The sequence below is a fragment of the Rhincodon typus genome, chromosome 10 (genome assembly GCF_021869965.1).
Source record: "Rhincodon typus isolate 14 chromosome 10, sRhiTyp1.1, whole genome shotgun sequence".
NCBI classification, from domain to species: domain Eukaryota; kingdom Metazoa; phylum Chordata; class Chondrichthyes; order Orectolobiformes; family Rhincodontidae; genus Rhincodon; species Rhincodon typus.
In genome coordinates this window covers 64,131,848-64,153,487 of record NC_063341.1, presented here as the reverse complement: position 1 = coordinate 64,153,487, position 21,640 = coordinate 64,131,848, and the positions used below count along the sequence as shown (strand labels likewise).

At 43.1% G+C, this 21,640-nt stretch overlaps 1 protein-coding gene across 1 annotated transcript in view; it reads right to left on the bottom strand.

The window, feature by feature from the left end:
- abca4b (ATP-binding cassette, sub-family A (ABC1), member 4b) overlaps positions 1-21,640 on the bottom strand; it is a 112,439-nt gene that overhangs the window by 24,838 nt on the left and 65,961 nt on the right. Inside the window, exons 27-33 of the mRNA XM_048601542.1 lie at positions 13,975-14,264; positions 11,892-12,016; positions 10,362-10,460; positions 8,941-9,130; positions 8,233-8,327; positions 7,355-7,387; positions 4,993-5,098 (exon numbers count right to left, since the gene is read on the bottom strand). Coding sequence (XP_048457499.1) covers positions 4,993-5,098; positions 7,355-7,387; positions 8,233-8,327; positions 8,941-9,130; positions 10,362-10,460; positions 11,892-12,016; positions 13,975-14,264 — 938 coding nt within the window. The remainder of the gene's footprint in view (positions 1-4,992; positions 5,099-7,354; positions 7,388-8,232; positions 8,328-8,940; positions 9,131-10,361; positions 10,461-11,891; positions 12,017-13,974; positions 14,265-21,640) is intronic.

Below are 21,640 nucleotides of genomic sequence, written 5' to 3'. Positions count from 1 at the left end.
CAAGCATACCAAATGCCTTCTTCACTATCCTGTCTACCTGTGACTCCACTTTCAAGTAACAATAAACCTGTTGTCCAAGGTTACTTTGATCAGCAACACTCTCCAGGACCTTACCATTCAGTGTATAAGTCCTGCCCTGATTTGCCTTTCCAAAATGCAGCACCTCACATTTATCTAAATTAAACTCCATCTGCCACTCCTCAGCCCATTGGCCCATCTGATAATGATCCCATTGTACTCTAAGGTAGCCTTCTTCACTGTCCACTATACCTCCAATTTTAGTGTCATCTGCAAACTTATTAACCATAACTCCTGTGTTCACATTCAAATGTTCACATGTAAATCCTGTCTCTCAGGATTCCCTCCAACAACTTGCCCACCATTGACGTCAGGCTCACTAGTCTAAAGTTCCCTGGCTTTTCCTTACCACCTTTCTTAAATAGTGGCACCACGTTTGCCAACTTCCAGTCTTCTGGCACGTCACCTGTGGCTATCAATGGTACAAACATCTCAGCAAGGGGCCCAGCTATCACTTCCCTAGCTTTCCACAGAGTTCCAGGGTACACCTGATCAGGCCCCAGGGATTTATCCACATTTATGCATTGTAAGCCTTCCAGCACCTCCTCCTCTGTAATATGGAACTTTTTCAAGATGTCGTTATTTATCTCCCCACATTCTATGTCTTCCATATCCTTCTCTGCAGTAAACCTAATGCAAAATACTCATTTAGTGTCTCCCCCATCTCCTGCGGTTCCACACATAGGTGGCCTTGCTGATCTTTAAGGGACCCTATTCTCTCCCTAGTTACCCTTTTATCCTTAATGTATCTGTCGAATCCCTTTGGATTCTCCTTAACCCTATTTGCCAAAATTATTTCATGTCCCTTTTTTGCCCTGCTGATTTCCCTCTTAACTATACTCCAAGTGCTTTTATACTCTTCAAAGGATTCACTCGATGTCTGCTGTCTATACCTGATACATGCTTCCTTCCTTTTCTTGACCAAAACCTCAATTTCTCTAGTCATCCAGCATTCCTTACACCTATCAGTCTTGCCCTTCACCCTAACAGGAACATATTGTCTCTGAACTCTCGTTATCTCATGTTTGAAGACTTCCCATTTTCCAGCTGTCCTTTTACCTGCCAACATCCGCCCCCAATCAACTTTTGAAAGATCTTGCCTAATACTGTAAAAATTGTCCTTCCTCCAATTTAGAACTTTAACTTTTAGATCCAGTCTATTCTTTTTCATCTCTATTTTAAAACCAATAGAATTATGGTCATTGGCCCCAAAATGCTCCCCCACTGACACCTCAGTCACCTGCCCTGCCTTATTTCCCAAGAGTAGGTCAAGTTTTGCACCTTCTCCAGTAGGTACATCCACATACTGAATCAGAAAATTTTCTTGTGCACACTTAACAAAATCCTCTCCATTCAAGCCCTTAACACTACGGCAATCCTAGTCTATGTTTGGAAAATTAAAATCCACTACCATTACTACCCTATTATTCTTATAGATAACTGAGATCTCCTTAAAATTTGTTCCTCAATTTCCTGCTGATTATTGGGAGGGTCTATAACACAATAAGGTGATCATCCCTTTCTTATTTCTCAGTTCCACCCAAATAACTTCCCTGGATGTATTCCTAAGAATATCCTCCCTAAGTACAGCCATAATGTTATCCCTAATCAAAAACACCACTTCCCCTCCTCTCTTGTTCCCTTTTCTATCCTTCCTATAGTATCTATACCCTGGAACATTAAGCTGCCAGTCCTGTCTATCCCTGAGCCATGTCTCTGTAAATGCTATGATATCCCAATGCCATGCTCCCAACCTTGCCCTGAGTTCATCTGCCTTACCTGTCAGGCCTCTTGCATTGAAATAAATGCAGTTTAATTTATCAGTTCTACCTCGTTCTCTGCTTTGTTCCTGCCTGCCCCTGCCCTGACTGTTTGACTTACTCCTTTTCCCAACTATACCAGTCTTAGACTGATCTCTTTCCTCACCATCTCCCTGGGTCCCACCCGCTTACTAGTTTAAATCCTCCCGAGCAGCTCTAGAAAATCTCCCTGCCAGTATATTATTCCCCTTCCAATTCAGGTGCAATCCGTCCTTCTCATACAGGTCACTTCTACCCCAGAAGAGATCCCAATGATCCAAAAATGTGAATCCTTCTCCCCTGTATCAGCTCCTCAGCTACGCATTCATCTGCTCTATCCTCCTATTCCTACCCTCACTAGCTCATGGCACGGGGAGTAATCTAGATGTTACCATCCTTGAGGACCTCCTTTTTGAATTCTTGCCTAACTTTCTACATTGTCTCCTCAGAATCTCATCCTTTTCTCCTCCGATGTCATTAGTTCCAATGTGTACAACAACCTCCTGCTGGTTCCTCTCCCCCTTTGAGAATATTCTGCACCCCCTCCGAGATATCCTTGATCCTGGCACCAGGGAGGCATCACATCATTCTGATGTCTCGTTGTTGGCTGCAGAAAGGTCTGTCTGTGCCTCTGACTAGAAAGTCCCCTATCACAATCGATTGTTTGGAACCTAACATACCCCTCATTACATTAGAGCCAGTCTCAGAACCTGAAACATAGAAGCCCTCCGTAGATTAGGTCCATTGCCCCAACAAGACCACGCCCACTCTCTGAAGAGCATCCCACCCAGACTCACCCCCCCATTACCCCATCCCTGCATTCCTCACGGCTAATCCACCCAATTTTACATACCTCCGGACACTCTGGGCAATTTAGCATGGCCAATCCACCTAACCTGCCCATCTTTGGACTGTGGGAGGAAACCGGAGCACCCGGAGGAAACTCATGCAGACACGGGGAGAATGTACCAACTCTACACAGAAAGCCACCCGCGGCTGGAATCGAACCCAGGTCCCTGGCACTGTGAGGCAGCAGTGCTAACCACCGAAACCTGGCTGTTAATGCTACATTCTGCTGAGAGTCCATCACCCCCTACATTTTCCAAAACAGCATACTTGTTTGAGATGGGGATAGCCACAGGATACTCCTGCACTACCTGCCCTCCCCCTCCTACTTTTCCTGGAGGTCACCCTGACTGTATCTTCGGTTTATCTTCCTCCCTACAATTGCGATCCATCATACCCCCTAGCTCCTGTAAATTCGTCATTGCTTCTAACTGTTGCTCCAAACAATCCATGCAATCCAACAGGATTCACAACCAAGCATACTTCCTGCAGACATAATCATCAGTAAACATGGAAACTCTCCCTGATCTTCCACATCTGACAGGAAGAGCACATCACTCTACTAAAGGCCATCTTTGCACCTGTACGATCTATAGACCCGGAAAATAACACAGCATTACTGCTCTAAAAAACCCTCCTCTAGGCTAATTTAGTACCTATGTTTTATATTTTTAATGTTTAATCAAGAGACAGATCTCAATAAAACTTGTCAGTGTTTTACCTGTTCTTTTTTATATAATCGACACTGACAAATATTTATATTGCTTGTATTTAAGAAGGACATTTCTCTGCCTGAGAGAAGAAATTTCAACAGATTTTGAAGTTAAAGATACCCTAGACCCATTTCTCATTAGAGAGAGACAAGTCAGATGGTGGTTTAACCTGAGGGTCACCATGTCTCAGGTGAAGGGAGAGGTTGAGATGGAGAATTTTCCTGGTAACCTTAGCTGGTGTGAGAAATGAACTCATGCTGTTAGCATCACTCAGCATTGCAGACCAGACATCCAGCCAACTGAGCAAACTAACTGATCTCCTTTAGGGAAGGAAACTGCCATCCTTACCTGGTCTCGGCTACAAGTGACTCCAGACCCACAGCAATGTGATCAACTCTTAACTGCCCTCTGGGTATCTAGTGATGGACAATAAATGTTGGCCTAGCCAGCAACCCCCTCACCTTGTGAGTGAATGAAAAAAACCCTATCCCTCCTTCCAGGGCCAATGCTCAGTGGCAGCAGCATGTGCCATCTACAAGATGCACTGCAATCACTCACCAAGGGTCATTAGACAGCACCTTCAAAACCCATAACCTCAACCATCTCAAAGGACAAGGGCAGCACATATTTGAGTGGACCACAACCTGCAAGTTCCCTTCCAAGCGACACACTGTCCTGACTTGGAATTATATTGCTGTTCCTTCCTGAAACTCTCTTCCAACAGCACTGTGAAGGTGGCTCACCATCATCTTTTCCAGGGCAGTTAGTGCTGGGCATTAAATTCTGGCCTAACCAGTGATGCCCAAATAATGTGAATGAATAAAACAAAGTCAGAAGAGAGACAGACGACACAGGGACTAGAGAACACGTACTGCATGGGAACTGACTGTACTACCTCACAAAGCACAAGGGAACAGAGGAGTAGAAAGGACCAACTCTGCCCCAGTCATTCTGAGGGCTGAGATTGCACAAGATTGAAGAGTCACATTGATAAGCCCCAAGATCACTGGCAAAATGCTGAAGTACACTTTAACATGGTTGATGGACTTACCATTTAAAACTGTTGACTTGTCAGCTGCACAGAAGTTGCATCTTAGGTCCCTTTTAAATCTTTCCCCTCTCACCTTAAACCTAGGATGTGGAGATGCTGGTGTTGGGCTGGGGTGGACGAAGTCAAAAATCTCACGACACCAGGTTATGGCCCAACAGGTTTATTTGAATTTTTGGCTGTTCACTGTACTTAGGTACACGTGACAGTAAATGAAACCAGTCACTCAGAGTCTGCTTTTTACTAGTTTTGAAGAAAGTATGTGGAGTGTAGAAGGAACGGAGGGAGGGAAGAGGATAGAATTCTGGAACTAATTCAAAATGGGTCTGGTGAATGAGCTAGCAAACATGATGGGCCAAATGGTGTCATTCTATGCCATTCACTTTTGGTAACAGCTTCCTTGTTTAGGTAAATGCCACCAAGTGAAATAAGACACAATAAAACAATCACAGCAGCCTAAAAGGAAATGCAGTTTGCAATGGTTGAAATAAGTGCATATGTGACCTACCCCAGTGACATTGAACATACGACCCAAATTGGTAAAAAGGACATCGATCTGTTTATGGTCGACGTGTAAAACTGGAAGCTTTCCCCCGACTGAAATCCCACCGTACCTAGAATGTTAAAACAACACAACATCGAGATTGCAATTTGTGTCCCTCATTCTCTAAAATATCAGCAATTACACCAAATATTTTCAAATCATTTCTGTCTCTGTATCAAAACATAAACTCTCTTACTATTGGAATCCAATAACAGAACGGGGCAACGTCCTTTGCCAATTGTGAGACCACCTCTGCCATTCAATTTGGGATGGTGAGGTCAATGGTGGGGTTCCTGAGGCCCAGTCAGAGTTCCCAAAACTGTGGCAGGCCAAGAGAGAGGTGGGCACTGCTGAAGCAGGTTGGTTAGAATGAGGGCACCTCGAACCAGAGGCACTCTCTGCAGCATTCTGGAACTTTAACATGATGGGCAGGAGGTAAGAGCTCTAGCTGCAACTCATTGCAGTGGGTCTAGGCTGCAGGAGTCGAGAGGAGATATTGATGGCCCTTGGTCTACCACCAGGATGCCAGCTCCAGTTACCTGCTGAACTCCAGTCTCAAACAGGGGTCCCATTCGACAAGCAATGTCATCAACTTTCCCCCATTGGCCCCTTAATGGACGCAATTGCCTAACTGTCACTGTATGTTGGCACCACCTCTGGCAAGATGGCTCAAATGTGGGAACATGTTGGACGCCAAGACATTATTTTCCAATAAAAACTAAAAAAAACTATGGACACTGTAAATCAGGTAAAAAAAACAGAAGTTGCTGGAAACACTTAGCAGTTCTGGCAGCAACTGTGAAGAGAAATCAGAGTTAATGTTTCAGGTCCAGTGACCCTTCCTCAGTTCTGATTTCTCTCCACATTACTTTCTGAGTTTATTCCTGCCCCACCTCAACGCCCATCTCTGAAGGCCTGGGAGTATTTCGTCCTGTGTTGTCGTGTGTAATACCAGAAGACGCACTGCAACAAATTGCCAAGGCTTCCCTGGCAACACAATCCTACCTCAGAGCAGAAGGAACACTGAAGGAACTACAAGTTAGCCTCGATGTCACACACCAGGCAGAGGTAGAAATGGTTCTTCATCTTGTACTGAGTAAATGTCCCGGAATTTTCTCTCTAACTGCGCCATGGAAGGACTTTGACCACTGTGGTTCAAGAAGAGGGTCACCGCCACATTATTAAGTACAACTAGACCGGACAACAAATGAATTTAAAAATGCCCTTTGTTTGTGCTCTGCTTCGTATCTCTCCACTTTAACAACTCAAGTCACATGGATTGATTGACCCATGACTATCGGCGTCATTTCTATAAGTGTCAATGGGAATGGGGAGACAGTGGGAATATGACAAGGAGACAGAGGGTCAGGCACAATCAAGCTGAATGGTAGAGCAGTGTTGATGGGCTGCTGCTGTGCCTGTTTTCTATGTTTCTAACTGATTACGAATATATTTATCACAAATCCAGAAATTGCTGGATGCACTCTACAATGTGATACAATCCGTGGAAAGCACCGGTTTTTTGATGGTTTGGATGTAGATCAGTGTTTCCTCAATTGTTTCTCATTGTGTACTCATTTTGGTGCTTGAAGGTTGCTGAGACTCAAGGACTATGAGATCAGAAAGGAGACGAGTGAGACAGAGGGTCAGGGGCGTACTGAGGGATGGTGTGTTTAATCCAAATGGTATTTAAGTAAAAAGCACCTCGTTCCTCATTAGGTTTTTAAGGACAGATATTCAGGCCTACAAAATCAGGCAGCCAGGCCATCTCTACATTATAAATGTATGATTTAAAGGGGCCTCACAGCTATTAGCACTTGGTTGGAGCTCTACAACAGTCACTGCTACATCAGAGTCCATACTCCAAATTTTGGACTGGCGACCCCAGTGGACATCACATCCCACAGTTCGGGTCTAGCTGCTTTGTCAACTCCTGTGTCCATCTACAGGTGATTCCTGCTGAGGGTCTTCAGCATTTTCTGTTTTTGTCTCACATTTCCAGGTTCTGCTGTGCTTTAATTTAGCTTTCTGAATTCACCACTGACTGCTTTACGGATGTAATTCGGAAACTATGCACGGAAACTATGCCGTACAATAAAAATAAATAGATGAATGACTATTAAAATAGCAGAGAAATTTGATCTGAACATTTTAAGTGTTCAGATGTTATCGCACAGCATAACTTCCAGGTTGTAATCATGAAACTTCAATCAGGTAACCCATATTGTGTGTAATATATTCACATTGAGGTCCGCTTCTACCCATTTATGTCAAGAATCGACCTGACAGCTGTGATTTACAAATTGTGAAGAAAACAATTCAATACCTTTGTTCATTGACCCAGTACTTGCTCTTCATGCTGAAATTATAGAAGAAAGTGAGAAAGGTTAATCTTCACAAACTTTTAGAACCTTTTCCAAAATCAATTGTTAGATGACGACCAGATAATTTCATTCTAATGGCCCAGGGGGTTTGGTATTTATATTGACTGCTCTGCTGCCAGTGTTCACAGCTATGAAAATGGGAGGAACCTCTGGTGCCTGTCGATCTGGGTTTGCAGGCAGAAATCACAGAGAATGTCCTCCACATGACACACTGGTAAGTCCCAGCAGACGGCAATTTTAAGAAATCAGGTGAACCTTTCCTTTTATGCTGCCATATTTTGCAAAAAAACAGATCCTGGAAAGTTATCCCTTGCTGAATTGAAGTGAAACTGGGACTGTAACGGCAAGAGTGTCATAACTACTTATAAGCAATCTCTCTAGCCCTGAAAATCCACTTTGCACAACATCTAATTTCCAGTTTATGATAGAACAATTACATTTTTAGTGTAGCAGTTTTTGTTAAGTTTGTTTATGCCTTAGCTTCTACTTTATTCCTTTGTATGGATCTCAAACTTCTTCCCACTATCTTTAAAATTTATAAATGTGTGAATGATAATCAATGCATTTTACTTCTTGAGTTGCTGTCCTGAGAATCTTTCAATGTGATTAACTGCTTAGCCTGCTTGATGACATCATTAACTTGGATGTCTGACTTGGCAAAACCCATACGGCAATGATTGTTAATTCCAAGGTTAGTGGCAAACATCACCACCGATCGCAAATTTCTGTCTCCCTCCATTAAGTTGCTGAGATGCAAAAATTTCTGTTTGTGAATTTTTGCGACAGAAGGATTTGGAGACATGTATAGAATGGCTCATACCTGCTTTTTATTAGTTTCGAGTATGTTTTGACCAGGAAGTCTGATATATTTCTTTGGGTGAGATTTTGCAGGATGTCAGTTGTGTGTTGGACTCTCTGTAATGGAGAAAGCAATTCATTTTGTGACAAGAGGTACAATTCGTTTTAGGTTTTATACATTAAACTGCATTTAATAAAGAAAAGAAAAACAAAACAAAGTGCTGGAAATGCTACAAAAACAAAGTTGCTGGAAAAGCTCAGCAGGTCTGGCAGCATCTGTGAAGAAAAAAAATCAGAATTAATGTTTCGGGTCCGGTGACCTTTCCTCGGAAATACTGGCAGTGTTTCTGTGGAAAGTGAAACAGAGTTAAACTTTTAAGTTTTCTGTTTAGAATGGACATTAGATCTGATGCAAGGTTATCTTGAATATTAACACTCTTTCATTCCTCACAGATGCTACCTGTCCTGCTGAGTATTTCCACCACATTTTTGGCTTTTTATTTCAGATTCCCGGGATCTACAGTATATTGCATTTATATTATGCAATACGAAGTTGGACTTGCGCAAAATTCTCTTTGTTCATTTTCTTTAGTAGCCGAGATAATATTGAACAGTATGTCACCAAGATGTTGTGACACTACTGCCCTTATCACCTTATCATCTCTCTCTCGCACACACATGCGCGCGCACACACATACACACACACACAAGAAAAGCCTGTGATTAATACCTGTGCTGGAGGAAGACCACCAGCTGCTGCAGGGCAGTCTGGGAGCATAATCAATCGATTTCCTGTACTGCACTGGCAGGATGGTGAAGGGTTGCTTTTGGAATAGAATGGGGACTGCAGCACGTTGACAATCGTGGGGTCACTTTTTGGAATCTTCCAATCAGACGATTGATTACTGCAGGGATAACCTCTGTATGAAAACAAATACAAAACAATAGTGCGAGATGCATGCAGGAACTTGAAGCTGGGTTTCTTACATTAAAATATACTTAGCTTGCTCTTAAGGACAGCATATGGGCTGGAATTTTCCAGGTCTTTTGGCAATCAGCTGGGAGATAGGAAAGGTGACAGATTTTGGCAGCCCATCAGATTGCTGATTGAGCCACCGAAGTGACCAGCAAGAGGCCATGTTCCTTGTCATTTTGACCACGCCAAGGAAATCTCGCAGCTATGTGGAGAAATCAGCCTCTGAAACCTGGGGGCCTCCAAGCAGTTTCAGGCGAGGGCACCTTCCTGTATGGACACTTCTATTGCCCAAGGAGAGACAGCTTATTGGCAAGGTCTGTCCCTATGGAAATAGCATTGCTGGTGCTCCTTAACACCAAACCATATCCCAATCCCAGGACCTGGGTACCAGGTACCAGTTTCCCCAATTCTACCCTAACTCTCTTCAAGTGGCTTCGCTATCAAATCTGCATTCTGATGAATAATGAATGATTAATTTATTGTCACATATATTTTGAAGTTACAGTGAAAAGTATTTTGCCACCAGAATCTGGCACCTTTTTGCGGTACAATAAGGATAAAAAGAAATGACTTAAATAAAAGTTCATCTTCTGTTCAAAGTGGGGTCTCAAACATGACTTCAGGGCTTCAAGAGGTCCTGCCCTGGGAACTTCAATGACGACACTGACCCCCTGGCTCTGCTACAACAGCCTCCAGGAGCCCAGGCTCCAGTCCTACTACTGCTGGGGGTCCAGGCTCCAGGCTTGCCACTGCTGGGAGAGCAGGCTCCAGTCCTACTACTGCTGGGAGTCCAGGCTCCGAGCACTCTACCCCTGGGAGTCCAGGCTCCGGGCCTACCACAACAGGAGTCCCCATCCAGGCCGTAGTCACTGCCCAGCTGACAGCACTCGGACTCTTACAAAGGATGTCAGTAATCTCAGCAACAGCCAGCACTAGCAGTGGAACTATTGAAGCACAGCCCTTTTGATGGACTGGAATGTCTTGGTTGCAGATTGCCATCTTTAATTGGATGCCAGCCCCTCAGATTTGGCTGCCACAAGAAATTTGCTGCTCCAGGTTGCCTCCTACTGGCCAAAGCCCAGGTTGTGGAATGTCACACCCCTCATGAACATTTAGTCCATGACATTAGAAAAGGAAGTGACAACATGAATATAAAACAGTATCAACTGTCTTACACAATGGGATTCTCCCTCATGCACCGAGTCCCAAATCCAGGCTTATTCACCAGCGCCTCTGTCAACTGATCCATCTTCTTATTCCATGGACGTTCGTTGCTAAGAAAACAAAGAGAACAAACATATTATAGAACAAATGCACACAATGAAAATTAAGACTAACAGGTTTTTCCTTGACCATTTTTCCAAAGTCAAAAGATTTAAAGTAACATAGCCTTGTTTAACATAGATCTAAGGATTAAGTGAGGGGGTGGCCCCATTAGTGTACACAGTTTGTACTTATTTCTTAGGTGTTAGATTTCTGTCTGAATTTTCTGGGGCTCATACCTTATAAAGCGTGCTGTCAAATAAACATTAAAGCCGATCATCAGGGTATACTGATGCCAACAATCTGAGATAAATGCACCAGTGGGAATATGATTTAAATTTTATATGCTACCTCCATTTAAACTTAAACAGCCCACAAAAACAAAAATCTTTACATTGCTGCAAATTACACATAATGCTGTACCTGCATCATTTTCAAAAACAATAAAAATAATTATAACACAAATGTGTACAAATATGAATTTAAACATTACATGTTAATGATCAAAAGTGTTAATATTTTTCAATTCTTACTTGTTTTTTTTAATGTATCAAATTTAAATGACGTGAAATTACATTAATATAATTGACAGTTTCAAATGATGCTAAAAATGGTTTAAAATCAGAGTGCACGGAAGGACTTTGGATGCTGTAAGTCAAAGATCTGCAGTCATAAGTCACAGCCTCAAAACACTGGAAAGTGCTTTGCAGTCAACGAATTACAGTTGGTGTTGTTCCTGTACGCTGCAGTCATTGTGTGCAGGCAGCAAGGGGGTGAATGACCAGTTAATTTGCTTCAGAGACAGGGATGAGTGGTGGCTGGAAGACTTTAAAAGGGTTACCCTGATTTCCTTTGAGAAAGAACGCCATGAGGTCTTTAATCCCGATTTGTAAAAACCGATGCAACGTATTGCCCCTTCTGAAAGACAGCACATCTGACAATACAACTCGTCTTCAAGTTTCTCAAACCTCTATCTAATACAAGAGCATTGAATGTTTGAGCTTAAATTATGCTTTCACATCAGAAATTTCTGACTTGGATAGGGGATGCTAACATTGAGCCAAGATGTTATGAATGTGATATTTAGTATTATTTTCTTGTCTACAAATTAAGTTGTTCTAAGATGAGAGTGGAGAGATACAAAAGGGTTCAGACAGGCAATTTCTTCACACAGCGGGTGGTGAATGTCTGGAATTGGGCTGCCAGAGGTAGTGTGGAAGTGAGTACAATTTTGTCATTTAAGAAACATTTGAACAGGTACGTGGATGGGGATGTGGAGGGATATGGACCAAATGCAGACAAATGCGACAAGATTAATTGCGAAAACTGGGTGCATGGACAAGTTAGGCCACAGGACCTGTTTCCATGCTATAGACCTCTATGGCTCTATGACTTAATCTTAAAACACTTGAAATTGTTGGAAAGAGTTTGAATAATCCTACCTGAAGAAAGTGTACTGTTTGCCATACATCCACTGGTGAATGGTTAAACTTTGATATTCCCCAAATGGTGGGATTATGAGTGAGAAGATCAAAGCTAACAGCACAAAGTTCGCAGGCAGGAGAAACTGTTGAAAGAAGAAATTTAAGTTCAACTTGGTGCTGAATCAATTACAAATCTGTATAGTCAGTAAAACCAGTTAATGTTTCACAACAGTAAATGTGGTTGTCTTCACCTTTGAAAATTATAGCTGGTTGTACCCACTACAATACATAATATAAAACATATATACTTGGAAAGCTTTCAGAGTAAAACAAAACACTTCACAGCTAATGAGTGTAATAACAACAAAAGCCTGCATTTATATAATGCCTTTAACATAATTAAACATCCCAAGTTTCTTCACTGGAAGGTTATCAATCAACAGTTGACATTAAGCCACAGGAAAGTTTAGCTATGTAAGAAGCAAATGGCATTCGATGAAGAAAAGCGTGAGATGATGCATTTTTATCTCGGACAAATAATATAAAACAAGGGGCACAATACTCAAGGGGATGTAGGAGCAGAGGGACGTGGGTGTATATGTATATATTTCACTGAAGGTGGCAGAACAGTTAGGGATAGCAGTTAATAATGCATACAATATCTTGGGCTTTATTAACAGGGGCATTGGGTACAACAACAAGGAGGTTACGCTGAACTCATACAAGACATTTGTTAGGCCTCAGCCTGATGATTATACACAGTTTGGGACACCAACACCATAGAAAAGATGTGACTGCATTGGCGAGAGTGCAGAAGAGGTTTACCAGAATGGCTCCAGGGAATAGATACTTCATTGTGAACATAGATTGGAGAGGTTGGAATTGTTCTCCTTGGAGACAAGGCAGCTAATGGGAGATCTGATAAAAGATTTCAAAATCGTCAGAGGTCTGGATAGAGAAGATAAACTGTTCTCACTTGCAAAAGGATCAAGATTAAGAGGGAATGATTTAGAGTGATTTGCAAATGTTGTAGATGTGGTGAGAGAAAAACTTTTCCATATGATGTGTGGTTCAGGTCTGGAAGTGTGGTGGAGACACCATTATTTGAGGCATTCAAGAGGAAACTGGATGATCATGTGAATAAAAGCAATGTGAAAGGGTGAGTGGAGGAGAATGGCATCAAGTTGGGCAGTTGTTAGAGATCTGATGGGCCGAATGTCCTCCCTCTACTCTGTAATTATCCTGTGATTCTGTGATGGACTGTCCCTGGAGGGGGACTGAAAGGTTGCATGGATTATATAAAGGGGCGGGAAGATAGAAGGTGGACAACATGTCACCTTCTCAACTGTCCCCAATTACACCTAGGGTGGCAAGGGTCAAGGATGGCTTCCCACCCAGAGGCTAGTGTATCAGTGACCCTGAAGTGATCACAGCCATCACTCCTTGTCATGCTGATGATACTGGAGAGCTCCCAACGTTTAATTCTCTGGGACATACTATCTGAAGATACCAAGCACCCCGTTATCAACCAGGTAAGTGTGTGATTGGCATTAAATAAGGTCCCAAGGCCTGGAACAGGCCCATTAAATGCTATCTAAAGTGTTTTGAATTGTCTATAACCTTTAAAAAATATTTGGATGGGCACTTGAAATGCCATAACATTCAAAGCTATGGGCCTAGTGTGGGAAAACAGGACTAGTGTAAGTAGTGGTGGTACAGACTTGATGGGCCAAAGGGCCTCTTCTGTCCTGTGTGATTCTGTGATTCAATGGGAATTCCAGAGTTCGAGGCCTAAGCAACCACAGGCAATGGTGCCAATGGTGGAGCAACTACAATCAGAGATACCCAACGGTCCAGGGCTGAAAGGGTACATGTTGGCATATCAGCTCCAGTGAGTGCTTTCATGAGGGGACGGACCCTGTGGTGCACTGACGGCACAAATGGGTGGCAGTAAAAATGGATTAAATTTATTTAAGTAACATTTTGTGTATTTGAAGCTACTGCAGTTTCCAGTTGTTCAATTGAAAAGCAATTGCAGCTGAAGTCGAAGCACATGTTGGGCACAGCTCAGATCAGTAAGGCCTGATACTGTTGATTGTACCTGGGCCAAGAAATCCTTCTGACTGCGAATAGCGTGGTTGAATCTCTTGATAAACAATGCTTTGAACTGCTGTTTGACCAGGTCTGAACCTTGGATCTGCCTGGAGCCTTTGCCATCATATCCACCTGGTTGGGGGTTGGTGGTAGCGGGGGCAGGAGACCCTGCAGAAGCTGGATCTGTACCTTCTGTCACCGCGTCGCCGTTTGGTTTCACCTCAGAGGCTGATGCTTTTCTTTCAACACTTTGGCCTTTCTCTGCTGCCTGTCCATTCTGAGAAGCCTCTTTAGATGCTAAATAGATTCAAAATGGTCCCAATTATTATAATTTTCAACAACATATTGCCTTTACTTATGAAACTTCATCTTATTATTTGATAAATTAAACAATATAAATTTGGAATGAATATGGAATGCAGAAATCTGTCTCCTGTCCTGGACTACGTTACACATTTTCCCAAATCATTGCAATTTGCATTGGCTCCTCCTTGCTCAGTTCATTGATTTCAAATCTTGTTTCCAATCCATAAATTATTTCAATTCTTTTCACAACCTCTTCCATTGTTCTGCACTTCCCTGAGTCCTTCACTCCTTCAATCTTGGGCCCCCATGCATCCCTCACTCCTGCTCTCCCATTCATCTCCTGGTAGCCGATATTTTCACTATTTTAACCCAATGCATTGGAAATCCTCCCTTCTTATCCTTTACCTCACTTCCTCTCTCCTCTCCGATTGAACAGATTGTGAAAACATATTCTCCTAGCTCCAAACCAGTTTTTCCAGATATCCCCCTCGACAGATTCTCTTGGAATAACAAAGTATTTGACAGATTCTAGTAATCCTTTTTGATTGTAGGTGAGGACATTTCAACAACTCATTTATATACCATTCTCTAAAGTGATGAAACAACTTGGGGCACTTCATAGCTGCATAGGCCACAAAACGTGACACTGAGCTACCCCTGGTTGATAACAGGACAGGCCATCAAGAATCTACATATGAGTTAGGAACTAGAGTAGCCTCAAGTATCAAGCCTGCTCTGTCAAAGAGGTTTGTTCAAAAGGTGACTCTTAAAGTAGGAAAGAGACTGGGAAATGTAGGGATGGAATTCAAGGGCCCAGTTACCTGATGGCTCAGTGAAAGAAATTGGGAATATCCAGAAGTGTAGCAATGTAGAATTAGAATTAACTTTATTGTCACATGTTCTCACATGAGTACAGTGAAAAGTCTTCAAAGTTGCTGCTTACGGCATCACCTTAGGTACAAAGTACCTAGGTACAGACCCTTAGGAATAAGTTAGACAATTAAAGAAGTAAAAAGTCCAGCATGGTATTGGTGGAGATGGCAGTATAAAAATGGAGAAGCTTAGGCTGAGATTTTTGGCTTCCTAAGTATTCTGTTTTTTGTTTGCCTTTAGGAGAGTATAATGAGGGCCAAATGGATCTCACTGACTATGAGATCCTTGATTGGAGTTGTTAACCTGGGCCAATCAGGGAGCGGTGGCTGACAGATCTAAACAGGAGACTCTTTTCATTCTAGGGACTGGCTCTGAGCTGGCTGGTCAGAGCCCATTGTCTGTCTGGATGTAAATAAAGGGTGAATTGGAGATGGGATACCTGCCTCATTGGAGTTATTTCAGAGAGGTTGTGTGCAACCAGAATGCTCATTGAATGAGGACATCAGATGATAGTTTATTTAGGGTCTTGTTAGGACATGATAGCTCAGTGGACTGTGTATAGTACTACCAGCTATGGACAGCCCTAGTAAACATTTAAAGCTTCCAACACCTAAAATGTGTTGAAATGAATCCATACAAAATGCTCACTTAAAGCCATGAGAATTAACGCTAAAACCTAGAAATGGATGAGAATTTATTTGAAAGTTGAAGCAAATGTTACTTTTTCAGGGAGGCTGCTTTTAATTCAAATTAAAAACATGGGATGCAGAACCTCAGTGGAAAGTGGTGAAGTATCCAGATGAAATAGTGAATAGAAGGGCCACAACAATATTCACTGAGATATGAGGAAAATCTGGAAAATGTTGTCTTTGAAACTGTGGTGTCTGAAACGTACATAAGATGGCAAAAGAAAGACTGAGAGCTGAATCTTATGTTTTTGGCTAAATCCGAGTCGCACTGAAATTTTTTGGAGCATATTTTGCTGTGAGGCCCTATCAAGTTCTATCTTTGCAAATTCGCCTCATCAATTGCCTACCCGTATGGCCTCTCTTATGTTCAAATTCTGACCCATCTTACCACATGCTGATCCTGGAACAACACAGCACTCAGTGGATATCCACCAAAACACTCACAGCAGTGGGTAGCACGGTGGCCCTATGGTTAGCACTGCTGCCTCACAGCGCCAGGGGCCCAGGTTCGATTCCACCCTCGGGTGAATGTCTGTGTGGAGTTTGCATATTCTTTCTGTGTGGATTTCCTCTGAGTGCTCCGGTTTCTTCCCACAGTCACAAAGATGTGCAGGTTAGGGTGGATTGGTCATGATAAAATTGCCCGTAGTGTTCAGGGATGTGTAGATTAGGTGGGTTATTTGGGGTGAGTCTGGGTGGGATGCTGTCAGGGTTGGTGTGGACTTGTTGGGCCGAAGGGCCTGTTTCCACACTGTAGGGATTCTAAGGTTCTAAACACTTGCATCCAAACCACTTTAAAAGCCTGGATGGACACTGGTATTCTGAAGCTACCCTGCTTGGTCAAGGAGAGAGTCAAAAGGGAATATGGTGCCGCAAATCTCTGATAGTTCCATGACCAACTGAATTGCATCTTTGCCCAGAGTTTGTAGTGCAAGTCCTGAAAGCTAAAGCACTGAGTCTCAGTGCCACTGCAGTGGTTGCAATCTGACCTCCAATACATTATGCCCTTAGTTTCTGAGAATGGGCTCATGGTCTGTGGTGCATCCCCTTGACTGACATGACTGGTTAGCCCAGGAGAAGACATGCCCAACCCATTGACTGCTCTCCAACTGCAATAGCCCCACCCCTGGGCTGGCCGTTACAGCACCAATGGAGTCCTAACTGAGAAACCACGTTCCTCACAACAGGACACTGACCGTAGCCAATCTCCTGGTCTGGTATTGGAGGCTGCCCGTGACTTACTGCACCAGGATCCCCTGATTGATGGGTGCTGCCATGATTTGCACTGAGGACTGCTGTTTGCTTGCTGCATGTGCACTGTGTTGGCCACGTAAGCTGCTAGCAGATGGTGGAGGAGTGAGATTGAACAGCAGGTGCTACATCTACAAGATGTGCAGGCTCTGGACTGAGAGCTGATCAGCAGCAAAGCAAGCTGCCTTCTGGTGTGACTGCACTAAGTGGCGAGGCGAGGCAAGGCAGGGAAGCTGTGAGCACGCAGATTGGTGAGCGAGTGCTATGAGAGAAAGTGAGCTAGCCTGAGCTGCAGCCTGGTCCAGTCTGAGATCCTGTCCACTTCCACAAAGTGTCATCACTACAGATATTCAGCGTTAGTCACTGACACACCTGTGATGTCCCACTGCATGCTGCCCATGAACGAACAGTCAAAGTGCAAGGATAGTTGTGACGGGTTGGCAGATGCCACATGTATGGATGAGGGGTGAGTGCACCTGATGTCTATGATTGTGCCCTGCAATGTAGTTTGGCCACAGGTAACATGGAAATTGATTGGAGCAAGCCACCATCTGAGCCTGCACACTCTGGTGCCACTTGGGGTGGCACGGTGGCTCAGTGGTTAGCACTGCTGCCTCACAGCGCCAGGGACTCAGGTTCGATTCCAGCCTTGGGTGACTGTCTGTGTGGAGTTTGCACATTCTCCCCGTGTCTGCGTGGGTTTCTTCCGGGTGCTCCGGTTTACTCCCACAGTCCAAAGATGTGCAGGTTAGGTGGTTGGCCATGGGAAATGCAGGGTTACAGATATAGGGTGCAGTGGGGTGGATCTGGGTGGGATGCTGTTAGGAGGGTCAGTGTGAACTTGATGGGCTGAATGACTTGCTTCCAAACTGTAGGGATTCTGTGGTTTCCTCGTCAAACTTTCCCATCACTGAGCTTGTTTGGTGAATTGTGGGGACAGGAAGGTGAGTTGGGAGGCTGGATATTAATATGGCGAGCTGGGCTGTTCACAAGGTTTAATCCCCATCAATTGGCATCTCACTGGGCAGTAGTGAGAATCTCGCCACACTGCTTGTGAAAAGCAGAAAAGATGGAACAAGATGATCCCCACATTGAGATGGGCCCCACTTGTCAAAATCTACCATGCATCTCGCCTCTGACCACGACACAATTCCACCCAGAAGTAATAAACTGCTGCAAATTAAATGGTGGCCATGGGAGAAAAATTCAATTGGAAAAAGGTTAATTGGGGACTAATACCAGAATTGAGAGCGTGGTGAGACTAAACACGACGGAAACGTTCAGATACTGTAATGGGGGAGACTGTTCTTTCTAGCTGGTTGAGCTAATAGCCTTCTTGATCCATATTTACTCGTGAATTAATAACAGCATTGGAGCAGGCCACTCGATAAAGATCATCAATAACAGAATGAAGTTGACAGCGGATGTTACTGAAACAAGGTACGTATTGTTGAAGTCTTTCATCCTGCAGTTACCCGGAAAAACACAAGAATGCCACATCTCAAACAGGCACAGTCATTCATACAACAGGAGAGAAGGATGCCAATTGATTAACACATCAACTGATGGACAAAACACTTTAACAACATGGCATCTTTTCAGCAATATTTAATTTCTGCACTACCAAGCGAAAATAGACAATTTAGTATTAAGTGGGAAAGTGCTTTGTACCAAAAGAATTCCTTCCCCTCTAACTATCAGATTAGAGTTGTGAAATTACATTTCAATGTAATTACATTTGCAGGCTACCAAAAATGCTGTTTTGTGATTCCATGAAAGTACGCATCTGGCAGCCTAATAATTATATGCAAATATAATTATGCAACTTCACATCAATGAGACATCACAGTTCCACAACCCTTTTGTTCTTCCGTTTAACTTGACTATAATTTAAAAGCATCTTCTGCACCAGACGTTTTCAAATGAATGTTTTCTGGATGATGATGATGAGAGGGTATTCTTGTTGTGGTATCGAGTCATGGATAGTGATTAAAGAACAGTCACTCCCTGCCCGATGGCTCAGCAGGTTTATTCAGGGAGAAACTGAGGCAAAAACACTGGCAAAGGCTGATGCCCGCACTGCGCTGAGGTAGCTCATCTGATCGAAAGTGGCAATACCCTCAACACCACAAGAGATTTTGGATTATGGAGGAGAAAAATAAAAAGCAGCCCTCAGCATTATTGAATTAACCCCTGCTAGAAGTGCCCAAGCCTGGGCATTAGTCTGATGAGCCTTGATGATCAAATATTCACTACAACGAATCAAAACATGAATATTGTCCTCTTGGGCAAAACCATAGGATTCCTGGGCCCTAGTGAAGCTAGGCTGCATTACAAGTTTCAGTAGAAGAGCAGTTGGAACCCTTTACTGTAGTTATAGACCAGAAGGAACACTGGCATCACCTCTTCAGCTACACAGTTCATGTTGGGGTTCATACTGTGGATTGAATTTTCTCATGGGTTCTGGAGTTCTGTTGTCAGAATTCAGTGGGGGTTCTGAGACCCGCAAACAGGTAGTGCACTCTCCTCCTAATGGGCTACGTCAATGTTTGCCAGCCCCTATCACAGGGCTCAATTGGTGGCAGCTCTGCAGTTTCGACAGCTGTGGCTAAGACAGGTACTACTGAGGTGTGGACATAAATAGAAAAACAATCAGGACAGAAGCTGCCGGGATCTTTGAGAGTGGAGGTGAAACTCTCTGTGGAAGATAATAGGGGCCGTGAGTGGGACCTTTCTGTCAATGGGGCATGGAGTCTCAACCTCTCTCAGGTCACCTCCAACTGGCAGGAAGAATACAGGAGCTGAATATTATTTAAATGGAGAAAGACTGCAGAAAGCTACGGAACAGAAGGATTTGGGAGTCCTTGTGCATGAATCACAAAAAGCCAGGATCCAAGTTCAGCAGGTAATAGGGAAGGCAAGTGGAATGTTGGCCTTTATTTCAAAGGGATTAGAGTGTAAAAGTAGAGAGGTTATGTAAAACTTTGCAAACCCGTTAGTCAGACAACAGCTGGAATACTTTGAACAGTTGTGAGCCCCTCATCTAAGAATTAGAGGCATTAGAGGCAGTGAACAGAAGGTTCACTAGATTTTTCCTGGGTATTAAGGGTCTGTCTGTCTTATTAGGAGACCTTTAGTCGATTGGACCTGTACTTGGTAGAATTTAGAAGAATGAAAAGCGACCTTATTGAAACATACAAGATTCTTAGGGAACTTGACAGGTTAGATGCAGAAAGATTGTTTCCCCCTGTGGGAGAGGACCAGATGGCATAATCTCAGAATATGTAAGACATTTAAGATATGAGGAGGAAATTCTTCTCTCAGAGGGTTGTGAATCTGTGGAATTCTTTACCACAAGGGTTATAGAGGTTGCTTCATTAAGTATATTCAAGCCTGAGATAGACAGACCTTTAATCAGTAAAGGGATCAAGGATTATGAGGAAAAGGCAGGAACGTGGAGTTGAGGGTTAACAGCTTAGTCATGATCTCAGTGAGTGAAGCAGCAGGCATGATGGGCTGAATGGCCTGCTGCTCTGTTATGTCTTATCAGGTGGTTTTGTCAGTGTGCTGCCTGCTTCCATGGAGTGGGTATCACTGGGAAACATCCCTGGTGTTGGAAATGAGTTAGGACGCTGGTCTGATGTGGTGTCCCACTCCAAGCCTACTGCCACAAGGCCCGGAAAATGTAGACCCGTATATTTACAGAACAGAGGCCGCTGTATCAGACAGGATGGGAGTGCAGCGCGCAGCAACACAACTATACATACAACCAGTTATTAAATAGGAGAAGACTTGTTTACCTAGTGATTTTGTAAGTTTTTAGAACTCATGCTATTGATGTTTGAATTAGTATCCTTTACCACTTAGATAATTGTGCCCTTCCTTTACAATACTGATGTACTGAATGTCATGAATAAAGACTGCAGCATTTTGGCAACAAATGGTCCGCCTTTAGGTATTTTGTCCTTTGAAGTAGACTTTGAGGGGTTTTTTTAAGCTTGCAGACCAAACTCCAATGAAGTAGAGATTAGCTGTCACATTATTAATGTGGAAGTTATTAAAGTTAAATGCCCCTTAATTATTCTTTTAAAATTTGGTCAGCAGTTTCAAAGAACCTTTACTGTAGTGGTGAAATGGAAGGGGGAGGTGGAAAAATCACATTCTTAATGGGTTTCATTACGAAGAGATTGGTTTATTTTGTAGTCGGGCCAGAGATCTGGGAACGGCAGGGTTTGTATATGTGTTGCAATGACTTTTGAACTGGCGCCCTGGTTTCTGTCAGAGATAGTGTCAGGAATTCAGTTCAAAGGGTGAAAGCAGATACGTCAACAACTAAAATGGGAACTTCAAAAAAAAAGTTAATCTGCGTGTTGAATCAGGAATGCGATTTCTTATTTATGGTTTGTTTGTAAAATGGAAAATGAGTATGCAATTACTGTAGCTTTATAAACTTCTGTGGGTGGGACTGACATAATTTGATCAGCACCACGAACAGTGGTATCTTATGACAGAAGAATACTCAATTAAATAAATAAACCAGAAAAAAAATCAATG